General features: G+C 42.3%; 1 protein-coding gene across 2 annotated transcripts in view; it reads left to right on the top strand.

Moving 5' to 3' along the window:
- The window catches only part of EYA2 (EYA transcriptional coactivator and phosphatase 2), a 270,332-nt gene extending 268,583 nt beyond the window's left edge, over nt 1-1,749 (top strand). For both annotated transcript variants that reach the window (XM_079944472.1, XM_079944470.1), the window contains exon 16: nt 1,047-1,749. In XM_079944472.1, coding sequence (XP_079800598.1) covers nt 1,047-1,127 — 81 coding nt within the window. In that variant the 3' untranslated portion in view covers nt 1,128-1,749. The remainder of the gene's footprint in view (nt 1-1,046) is intronic.
- The last annotated feature ends 10,690 nt before the right edge of the window (nt 1,750-12,439 follow it).

The raw sequence follows: 12,439 nt of genomic DNA, 5'->3' as shown, positions 1-12,439 counted from the left end.
CACCAAAGTAAATTATTTAAGATAACCCAGCTAATGGTGGCAGAACAGAGCTTTGCAAAGGGCACTGAAACATTTAACCCTCATGCTATGGAAGTATCAATATTTTGCAAATTTTGTCTCCACATGAGTGATTTCTTTCCCTAATCAGCATAACAGTTCTTTTACACCAATTACAACTTTTGCTGTATCTGCATGCTGCCTGCACGGTTACCTACTTAATGTTTCCCTTTCAAACTTATGTTTAAAATTGAAAACTTGATAGCATGACAATAACAGAGCAAGCATCACCTGCTGTAAAGAAAAGGAAAAGATAAAAAAGACTCTCTGGGACCAGCCCTGTCTGTTCAAATGGAGATTAGTGAGAGTTAGGGAGGGGTTGAAGACACAGTAGCATCTAGTCGAGATTTTCTATTTTAGTAGCAGGACTGAGAGCACATTTTTAAAACGGAATAGCTTTCTCGCTGTGTGATTTAATTCCACGTCAGCATGCCGCCTAAGACCAGGCTGGTCCCAACAGAGGAGGGAGGGTCAAACAGTCCACATGGCGGACAGTGCAGGATAAGCCAATCAGGATTGGCTCAGGCGGGGTGGGGGAATTGGGAGATTGGGATTGCCATATATACACTACTATGTATAAAATATCAATAGATAACTAATGAGAACCTACTGTACAGCACAGGGAACTCTACTCAGTGCTCTGTGGTGACCTAAATGGGAAGGAAAAAGGGGGTTATACGTATACGTATAGCTGATTCACTTTGCTGTACAGCAGAAACTAACACATTGTAAAGCAACTATACCTCAATCAAAATTAATTTAAAATAAGTAAATAATTTTAAAAACAGACTCAGAAGGAATAGAAAGCATGCCTGACCACACAGGGGTCCACCAACGATGTTCTGTGCTCCCGGTTTGGAAAATGCCCACATGCTACAGTGACTCAGTGTGATTTCTCCTAAGGTTCTAACCACGGGCGTGGGATCCAGGGGGGCCGTGGGAAGCACCGCGCAGAGCCGTAACCGTGTGGCTGGTGTTCTGTGTTCCAGCACAACATGCCTTTCTGGCGGATATCCTGCCACGCGGACTTGGAGGCGCTGAGGCACGCCCTGGAGCTGGAGTATTTATAGCAGAACCCGCAGCCTCGCCACCTGCCATCAGAGAGGCAGCCCACCCGCCCAGGCCCTCGGTTTTCCCCACCTCCCCTGCCAGATGCAGGGTCCCTCCCGCCAAGAGGACGTGTCCGGTGACCATCTCAGAAGCTGTCCTTTCAGTCCCAACGCGGGTCCAGAGAAACAAAGTACCCAGCAGTGGCTTTGGAATATTTAACTTTGGGGAAAAGGGCTGGCTCGGAGTCCAGGCTTTTCTGCAAGACTCACAAGCAAGGAATTCCTGATTTGGGGGAGGGCTGGCGATGAGGAGGGGACAGGCTCTTTTTTTTTCTCCACTTTAATTTATGGACTAATCTCATTACTCTGGTATTACGCTCTTGTACCTGTGTTGTTGGTTTTTGTTTTCTCAGTTGGCATGTGGGGCAGTGCACAGCTCTAATTTAAGCCTCTCTGCTCTGAGTTGTGCTTTGAGGGGACAATCATTCTTTGAACAGAGGGAGGCGATTTGGGGCTGTGGGGAAGACTATTGCTTATTTTTGTTTTTAAGGACGTAACCTGATGTCGTGTGGACAGTGCACGTGCCTTATGCTGCCATCTTGTTTTCTAGGAAGAGGGGACCCTGGGGAGGAGGCAGTACTTTGTGACGGAAAAAGGCATTAAATAAAACCACGTTTACATTTTGAAGTGGGGTAGAGTGTCACTACTTTATTACTGCTTTGGAGGCTTCTGAATTTGTTGGTGTTTTCCAGAACCTTTTCAGTTACGGAAGTATAAAATCCGACTCAAACTGCCTTAAGCCAAAGAAAAAAGAAAATCGTCTCCAGGAACTTTGGGTAATAACTGTCTTCAGCCATAGCTGGGTCCAGGTGATCGAGTGACTTTCTCCTGTGTGGATTTACTTCTCGGGCAGGCTCTTCCCTGTGTGGCAAAGACAGCTCCAAGAATCTTTCGGCAAAACCATACCAGCAGAAAGAGAGCACTTTCTGCACAGGGGTTCTAGCGAAAGCCCCAAGATTGCGTCAAACCTGAGTCATGAGCTGCCCATGGAGCTGGATAGGGTTCAATCTCTCATGAGCAGAAAGCTGGGGAGAGCTTGTCCCCCAAAGGAGGAATCAGTGAGCTACTCCTAAAAGAACTGGGGAAAATGGGGTTTGGGATGGAAACTAGAACTGACTTCCATGCCATGGGCAGGACTTTATTTTCCAGCAGATGAGCCCAGGATCCAGTGTAGGGAACAGGGAGGGACATCTGGAGAAGTTCCAAGGACATCTTCAGCTCTGTTGCTGCCCACAGAGTTCCAAGCAGGGCCTCGATCCATTTGATTGGATGCTAAGCCTAACTACAGGCTTCTCCCTCTATTCATGTTGGTGAAATCCAGGGTCACCAGCTGGCTGGCATCCATGTCAGCGGATGACTGGAGTCTCAGAGCTAGAATCTGATAGATGGAAAGTCATCACCAAGGGTGAGACAGACTCCCTGGCTAGGCTCTGAGCTCCCTGGGGGCAGGCGCTGTTGGTATTCCCCCAAGTCAAGCACGAGTGTCATCCTTGGAATCAGCCTACAGAGTGGATACTGACATAAATTGGAATCCCATTATAGATGACGTGGAAGGAAGGATGAAAGTATAATTGGAATCATAGTTAGGTAACTGGGTGAATGGATACTTGTAAAAATGGCTGAATAGATGTCTAAACGGGTGGGTGGATGGACGGTTGGTTAGGTGACTGGGTGCCTGAGTGATGTGAAGGTGGATGTTTAGCAAGGTGATTGGAGAACGGATGAATAAATGGATGGATAATTGTGGGGATGACTAGATGGACAGCTATATAGATTATGAGTGGACGGATGACTGAATTGAAGACTGAATGGTCGTATGGTGAGATGAATGGATAGATAGTTGTTTGGATGAGTGAATAGTTGCATGGCTTTATGGAAAGATGTATAGATGGTTAAGAGGGTGAGCGAGTGGCTAAATGAATGGATGGATGTTTGAATGAGTAGTTGGATGGAACGATTGACGGTTGATGGGTGATTGACAGTAATACTGTGATGGCTGGATATGTGGGCGCAAGAATGGTGCAACAGTTAAATGGATGGATGGTTAAATGGAGGTAAAGAATCCCTAGAGTTAGTTGCCTAGAACATGTGGGTCAGCCTCACTATTACTTGCCTACTTAGATTTTCTGTAATGAGTGGAGGAGTTTTACTGGATGAATTGACTTCTGGCTGGAGTAGAGAAAGGGACTGGAGCAGAACCTCCCAGGGAGTCAGCCATGTGAACGCTCCTGGATCCTCCCTGTCTCCCCATTGTTTGGTACCCCTGCTACTCAGGCACCCACTTGCAATCATGCGCTATCCAGGCCTCCCTTTCCGCCACCATCAAAACCTGCTGTCAGAAAAAATGCTGTTTAGGGAGATTGGTTCAAGATGGCAGAGTAGAAGGACGTGCTCTCACGCCCTCTTGCAAGAACACCAGAATCACAACTAACTGCTGAACAATCAACAGGAAGACACTGGAACTCACCAAAAAAAAGATACCCCACATCCAAAGACAAAGGAGAAGCCACAGTGAGATGGTAGGAGGGGTGCAATCACAATAAAATCAAGTCCCATAACTGCTGGGTGGGTGACTCACAAACTGAAGAACACTTATACCACAGAAGTCCACCCCCTAGAATGAAGGTTCTGAGCCCCACGTCAGGCTTCCCAACTTGGGGGTCCGGCAGCAGGAGGAGGAGTTCCTAGAGAATAAGACTTAGAAGCCTAGCAGGATTTGATTGCAGGACTTCGACAGGACTGGGGGAAACAGAGACTCCACTCTTGGAGGACACACACAAAGTAGTGTGTGCATCAGGACCCAGGGGAAGGAGCAGTGACCCCGTAAGAGACTGAACCAGACCTGCCTGCTGGTGTTGGAGGGTCTCCTGCAGAGGCAGGAGGTGGCTGTGTCTCACCATGAGGACAAGGACACTAGCAGCAGAAGTTCTGGTAATAATCCTTGCCATGAGCCCTCCCAGAGTCCACCATCAGCCCCACCAAAGAGCCCAGGTAGGCTCCAGTGCTGGGTCGCCTCAGGCCAAACAACCAACAGGGAGGGGACCCAGCCCCACCCATCAGCAGACAAGCGAATTAAAGTTTTACTGAGCTCTGCCCACCAGAGCAAGAGCCAGCTCTACCCACCACCAGTCCCTCCCATCAGGAAACTTGCACAAGCCTCTTAGACAGCCTCATCCACCAGAGGGCAGACAGCAGAAGCAAGAAGAACTACAACCCTGCAGCCTGTGGAACAAAAGCCACATTCACAGAAAGACAGACAAGATGAAAAGGCAGAGGGCTATGTACCAGATGAAGGGACAGGATAAAACCCCAGAAAAACAACTAAATGAAGAGGAGATAGGCAACCTTCCAGAAAAAGAATTCAGAATAATGATAGTGAAGATGATCCAGGACCTCGGAAAAAGAATGGAGGCAAAGATTGAGAAAGATTGAGAAGATGCAAGACCTAGAAGAATTAAAGAACAAACAAACAGAGATGAACAATACAATAACTGAAATGAAAAATACACTAGAAGGAATCAATAGCAGAATAACTGAGGCAGAAGAACGGATAAGTGACCCAGAAGACAGAATGGTGGAATTCACTGCTGTGGAACAGAATAAAGAAAAAAGAATGAAAAGAAACGGAGACAGCCTAAGAGACCCCTGGGACAACATTAAACGTAACAACATTCGCACCATAGGGGCCCCAGAAGGAGAAGAGAGAGAGAAAGGACCCGAGACAATATTTGAAGAGATTATAGTCAAAAACTTCCCAAACATGGGAAAGGAAACAGCCACCCAAGTCCAGGAAGCGCAGAGAGTCCCATACAGGATAAACACAAAGAAACACACCAAGACACATAGTAATCAAATGGGCAAAAATTAAAGACAAAGAAAAATTACTGAAAGCAGCAAGGGAAAAATGACAACATACAAGGGAACTCCCATAAGGTTAACAGCTGATTTCTCAGCAGAAACTCTACAAGCCAGAAGGGAGTGGCATGACATATTTAAAGCGATGAAAGGGAAGAACCTACAACCAAGATTACTCTATCCAGCAAGGATCTCATTCAGATTCGATGCAGAAATCAAAAGCTTTACAGACAAGCAAAACTTAAGTGAATTTAGCACCACCAAATCAGCTCTACAACAAATGCTAAAGGAACTTCTCTAAGTGGGAAACACAAGAAAAGGACCTACAAAAACGTACCCAAAACAATTAAGAAAATGGTAATAGGAACATACACATCGATAATTACCTTAAACGTGAATGGATTAAATGCTCCAACCAAAAGACACAGGCTCGCTGAATGGATACAAAAACAAGACCCATATATATGCTGTCTACAAGAGACCCACTTCAGACCTAGGGACACATACAGACTGAAAGTGAGGGGATGGAAAAAGATATTCCAAGCAAATAGAAATCCAAAGAAAGCTGGAGGAGCAATACTCATATCAGATAAAATAGATTTTAAAATAAAGAATGTTAGAAGAGAAATGGAAGGACAGTACATAATGATCATGGGATCAATCCAAAAAGAAGATATAACAATTATAAATATATATGCTCCCAACAAAGGAGCACCTCAATACACAAGGCAACTGCTAACAGCTACAAAAGAGGAAATTGACAGTAACACAATAATAGTGGGGACTTTAACGCCTCACTTACACCAATGGACAGATCATCCAAACAGAAAATTACTAAGGAAACACAAGCTTTAAATGATACAATAGGGCTTCCCTGGTGGCGCAGTGGTTGAGAGTCTGCCTGCCGATGCAGGGGACATGGGTTTGTGCCCCGGTCTGGGAAGATCCCACATGCCGCTGAGTGGCTGGGCCCGTAAGCCATGGCTGCTGAGCCTGCGCGTCCGGAGCCTGTGTTCCGCAATAGGAGAGGCCACAACAGTGAGGGGCCCATGTACCGCAAAAAAAAATGACATAATACACCAGATAGATTTAATTGATATTTAGAGGACATTCCATTCAAAAACAGCAGATTACACTTTCTTATCAAGTGCACATGGAACATTCTCCAGGATAGATCACATCTTGGGTCACAAATCAAGCCTTAGTAAATTTTAGAAAATTGAAATCATATCAAGCATCTTTTCTGACCACAACGCTGTGAGATTAGAGATCAGTTACAGGGAAAAAAACATAAGAAGCACAAACACATGAAGGCTAAACAATACGTTACTAAATAACCAAGAGATCACTGAAGAAATCAAAGAGGAAATCAAAAAATACTTAGAGACAAATGAAAATGAAAACACAACGATCCGAAACCTATGGGATGCAGCAAAAGCAGTTCTAAGAGGGAAGTTTATAGCAATACAAGCCTACATCAAGAAACAAGAAAAATCTCAAACAATCTAACCTTACACCTAAAAGAACTAGAGAAAGAAGAACAAACAAAACCCAAAGTTAGAAGAAGGAAAGAAATCATAAAGAGCAGAGCAGAAATAAATGAAATAGAAACAAAGAAAACAATAGCAAAGATCAATAAAACTAAAAGCTGGTTCTTTGAGAAGATAAACAAAATTGATAAACCATTAGACAGACTCATCAAGAAAAAGAGGGAGAGGACTCAAATCAGTAAAATTTGAAATGAAAAAGGAGAAGTTGCAACAGACACCACAGAAACACAAAGCATCCTAAGAGACTACTACAAGCAACTCTATGCCAATAAAACCTGGAAGAAACAGACAAATTCTTACAAAGGTATAACCTTACAAGACTGAACCAAAAAGAAATAGAAAATATGAATAGACCAATCACAAGTGATGAAATTGAAGCTGTGACTAAAAATCTTCCAAAAAACAAAAGTCCAGGACCAGATGGCTTCACAGGTGAATTCTATCAAACATTTAGAGAAGCGCTAACACCCATCCTTCTCAAACTCTTCCAAAATATTGCAGAGGAAGGAACACTCCCAAACTCATTCTATGAGGCCACCATCACCCTGATACCAAAACCAGAAAAAGATACTACCAAAAAAGAAAATTACAGACCAATATCACTGATGAAGATAGATGCAAAAATCCTCAATAAAATACTCACAAACGGAATCCAACAACACATTAAAAGGATCATACACCATGATCAAGTGGGATTTAACCCAGGGATGCAAGGATTCTTCAATATACACAAATCAATCAATGTGATACACCATATTAACAAATTGAAGAATAAAAACCATATGATCATCTTAATAGATGCAGAAAAATCTTTGGACAAAATTCAACACCCATTTATGATAAAAACTCTCCAGAAAGTGGGCATAGAGGGAACCTACCTCAAAATAATAAAGGCCATATACAACAAACCCACAGCAAACATCATTCTCAATGGTGAAAATCTGAAAGCATTTCCTCTAAGATCAGGAACAAGACTAGGATGTCCACTCTCACCACTATTATTCAACATAGTTTTGGGAGTCCTAGCCACGGCAATCAGAGAAGAAAAAGAAATAAATGGAATACAAATTGGAAAAGAAGAAGTAAAACTGTCACTGTTTGCAGATGACATGATACTACACATAGAGAATTCTAAAGATGCCACCAGAAAACTACTAGAGCTAATCAATGAATTTGGTAAAGTTGCAGGATACAAAATTCATGCACATAAATTTCTCGCATTCCTATACACTAATGATGAAAAATCTGAAAGAGAAATTAAGGAAACACTCCCATTTACCATTGCAACAAAAAGAATAAAGTACCTAGGAATAAACCTACCTAGGGAGACAAAAGACCTGTATGCAGAAAACTATAAGACGCTGATGAAAGAAATTAAAGATGATACAAACAGATGGAGAGATATAACATGTTCTTGGCTTGGAAGAATCAATATTGTGAAAATGACTAAACTACCCAAAGCAATCTACAGATTTAATGCAAGCCCTATCAAATTACCAATCGCATTTTTTACAGAACTAGAACAAAAAATCTTAAAATTTGTATGGAGACACAAAAGACCCCGAATAGCCAAAGCAGTCTTGAGGGGAAAACACGGAGCTGGAGGAATCAGACTCGCTGACTTCAGACTACACTACAAAGCTACAGTAATCAAGACAATATGGTACTGGCACAAAAACAGAGATATAGATCAATGGAACAGGATAGAAAGCCCAGAGATAAACCCATGCAACTATGGTCAACTAATGTATGACAAAGGAGGCAAGGATATACAATGGAGAAAAGACAGTCTCTTCAATAAGTGGTGCTGGGAAAACTGGACAGCTACATGTAAAAGAATGAAATTAGAACACTCCCTAACACCATACACAAAAATAAACTCAAAATGGATTAGAGACCTAAATGTAAGACCGGCCACTATAAAAGTCTTAGAGGAAAATATAGGAAGAACACTCTGACATAAATCACTGCAAGATCTTTTTTGATCCACCTCCTAGAGTAATGGAAATAAAAACAAAAATAAAGGAATGGGACCTAATGAAACTTAAAAGCTTTTGCACAGCAAAGGAAACTACAAACAAGATGAAAAGACAACCCTCAGAATGGGAGAAAATATTTGCAAACGAATCGATGGACAAAGGATTAATCTCCAAAATATATAAACAGCTCATGCAGCTCAATATTAAAAAAACAAACAACCCAATCCAAAAATGGGCAGAAGACCTAAATAGACATTTCTCCAAAGAAGACATACAGATAGCCAAGAAGCAGATGAAAAGCTGCTCAACATCACTAATTATTAGAGAAATGCAAATCAAAACTTCAATAAGGTATCACCTCACACCAGTTAGAAAAGGCATCATCAGAAAATCTACAAACAACAAATGCTGTAGAGGGAGGGTGTGGAGAAAAGGGAACCCTCTTGCACTGTTGGTGGGAATGTAAATTGATACAGCCACTATGGAGAACAGTATGGAGGTTCCTTAAAAAACTAAAAATAGAATTACCATATGAACCAGCAGTCCCACTACTGGGCATATACCCAGAGAAAACCATAATTCAAAAAGACACATGCACCCCAATGTTCACTGCAGCACTATTTACAATAGCCAGGTCATGGAAGCAACCTAAATGCCCATCGACAGATGAATGGATAAAGAAGATGTGGTACATATATACAATGGACTATTACTCAGCCATAAAAAGGAACCAAACTGAGTCATTTGTACAGACGTGGATGGATCTAGAGACTGTCATACAGAGTGAAGTAAGTCAGAAAAACAAATGTCGTATATTAACGCATATATGTGGAACCTAGAAAAACAGTACAGATGAACCGGTTTGCGGGGCAGAAATTGAGACACAAATGTAGAGAACAAATGTATGGACACCAAGGGGGGAAAGTGGCAGGAGGTTGTGGGGGGATGAATTGGGAGATTGGGATTGACATGTATACACTAATATGTATAAAATCGATAACTAATAAGAACCTGCTGTATAAAAAAATAAAATTCAAAAAAAATTCTGTTTAGAGTTTAATAAAGAGTAAATTACCTATAAAAAAGAAATTTTATTTTAATAGGTTTCCATTCGAGGCACTAAATAGCAGACTCTCAGCCATCCACACAGGAAGAGGCTTGGGGTGAAACAGACCTGCCCCTTAATCCTGAAATTAACTGCCTAGACGGTCAACTACTTCTCTGTTGTGATGACCAACTGTCAAAGGCTGGTGCTGACAGTCCACAGTCTGCAAGGTGTTTTACTCTGAATTGTAGATGACTCAGAGCTGCCAGTGGGCATGGACAGTGTCTTTCTCAGTCTGTAACAGAGATAGCAATTCATGTATGTTGGATGATGGATGGATGGATGGATGGATGGATGGAAGATAGATGCATGCATGCATGCATGCATGGATAGATGGACAGCTAAGATTCAGTGGTCCCAGGCTGCTTTCCTTCACAGTTTCCCCAGCAGTATCTTGCAGCTCTCTAGAACATTCTTAGAAGTAGAGTAACTGGACTATGGCGGCACTCCCAAAGAAAAACTCTTGGCCTCCCAGAAGTCTGAACATTGACTCCAGAACTTCCTGGCCAGCTCAGCAGGATAGAGAACCAAAGAAGTCTTCAGGTCAACCTCTGGGGCTGAAGGCATTTGCCTGTCAAGGGATTTAGAAGTCAGAGAGCTACCATTGGGATTTTTTCCAATTGCAAAGGACACAAATACAGGGCTTCCCTGGTGGCGCAGCGGTTGAGAGTCCGCCTGCCGATGCAGGGGACACGGGTTCGTGCCCCGGTCCGGGAGGATCCCACATGCCGCGGAGCGGCTGGGCCCATGAGCCATGGCCGCTGAGCCTGCGCATCCAGAGCCTGTGCTCCGCAACGGGAGAGGCCACAACAGTGAGAGGCCCGCGTACCACGAAAAAAAAAAAAGGACACAAATACAATCAAAGGAGCTTAAAAAACAGAAGTCTTTGGCTTACTTGACTGAAAGGTTCAGGAATGTGTGATCTCAGACCCCATCACCACCACCACCCCAAATGCAGAATTCAAGATGTCTTTAAATTTTTTTTAATTTGGTCTCTTTCTCTCTATCCCTGGATTCTGTTTCCTCTAATTTGGCTTCATTTGTAGGCAATAATCCATATGCTTGGAACAGAAGCTGTGGCAGGAATGATTCAACAAAGATTTCCATTGATAAAGTATTGCTTAATTCTTAAAAGGATAACTTTAGGAAAGATAGGTTAAATTTATTATGTGAGTTTAAAATGTCCTTATGGTTTAAATATTTTGAGTTGGTTCCTCCTTAGTTACTTACAGCCAAAAGCATCTCAACTTATATAGCACATAGTAAATAATGTTATTAGTAAATAGTAGTATTATATCACATGGGCTCATATTTCTACTCAGGAAATCAATCACTCATGTTACCAACTAGACCAGGCATTTTTTTCCATCAGATATTCATTGAGCATCTACAAGGCACCAGCAGTGTCCCAGGCACAACAGACACAAATTTGAATAAGACATTGTCCTTGCAAAAAAAATTTGATAAATTTGACCACCTTAAAGAAACATTATTAAAAAACATAAGTAGAGACAAAAGCCAAATTGAAATTCAAATCACAGACAAGAGCAAGAGTTAATCCCTGTAATATATAAAGAGCTCTTAGAAATAAATAGGCCAACAACCAAATAAAAAATTGTCAAAGGCCATGAACAGGCATTTTATATATTTTTCAAAATATAACTGATTCCTAAACTTATAAAAAGATGCTCAACCTTACTCATAATAAGAGAAATGCAAATACATCGATACCATTTTTTTCATCAGATTGACAAAAATTTGAAAGTTTTATGACTCACAGTACTGGTGGAGCTGTGCGGCTTCATGCATTGCTTGTGGAAGCTGAACTTGGTACAAATCCTAAGGAGGGAAAGTTGGCAACGTTTATCCAATTTGTAAGTTTGACCCAGCAATTCCACTTCTGAGAATCTATCTACAGATATATTTACGTAAGTATGAAAATTCTGCACAGAGTTATTTTCTACAACACTGTTTCTAACAGCAAAGAATGAAAACAACCCAAATATCCATCAGTAGTGGACTGATTAAATGGAAATATACATGATGGAATATTATGCAGCCATAAAAAAGAACAAGACCAGTCCCTATGGATCAATTTGTAAAGATCTAAATGTATCACTAAGTTAAGAACAATTGTAGAACCGTGTGTGTTGCATGCCACCTTTTGTGTGAAAAGGGAGAAAAAATAAATGTTTGCAAGAAACTTTGGAAGGATATATGGGACAACAAAACAGTGACCCTCAGGGGGCTATCAGACACATGGGTGACAAGTAGGAGAGTGCCTTATTCATATATTGAACTTTGCGAATGGATTACCGTAAGAACATCTTGAAGGTCAGGTGTCAGTTCTGGAGACTTCTCTGTCAATAGCCCATTTCCCTTGGGGGCCTGTTTTTAGGCAGTTTCCCCCAAACGACAACACTCACCCTTTCACTCTGTGCCTCATGGTGCTGGTGCAAAGGCTGAGGAAGACTGTTCTGGAAATCAGGCGACCTCGTTCTCGCTCCATCCCAGGAAGCCTCACCCCCACTGAGCCACCATTGCCAAAAGCAGGGTCTCAGTGGTCCAAGTCAGGGACTCTATCATGTTTCGGGGCAGCTGGGCTACATCCGTTCCTCTACTCTGCCGGATGAAGCCCACTTACCAGGCGCTCTTCTCGGCTTCTGGAAGCAGAGGTGAAAACACACAGAAGCATCCCAACTCTCATGAACCCGAGGTCACAGGCTTGCTCTCCTGCCTGAGCCACAACCCAAGTTCCCTTCCAAGAGCTGCCCAGAGGTCGAG

Source organism: Stenella coeruleoalba, assembly GCF_951394435.1.
Source record: "Stenella coeruleoalba genome assembly, chromosome: 15".
Taxonomy (NCBI): Eukaryota; Metazoa; Chordata; class Mammalia; order Artiodactyla; family Delphinidae; genus Stenella; species Stenella coeruleoalba.
Note: the sequence above shows the minus strand (reverse complement) of the source record. Positions and strands in the feature narration are given on the sequence as shown.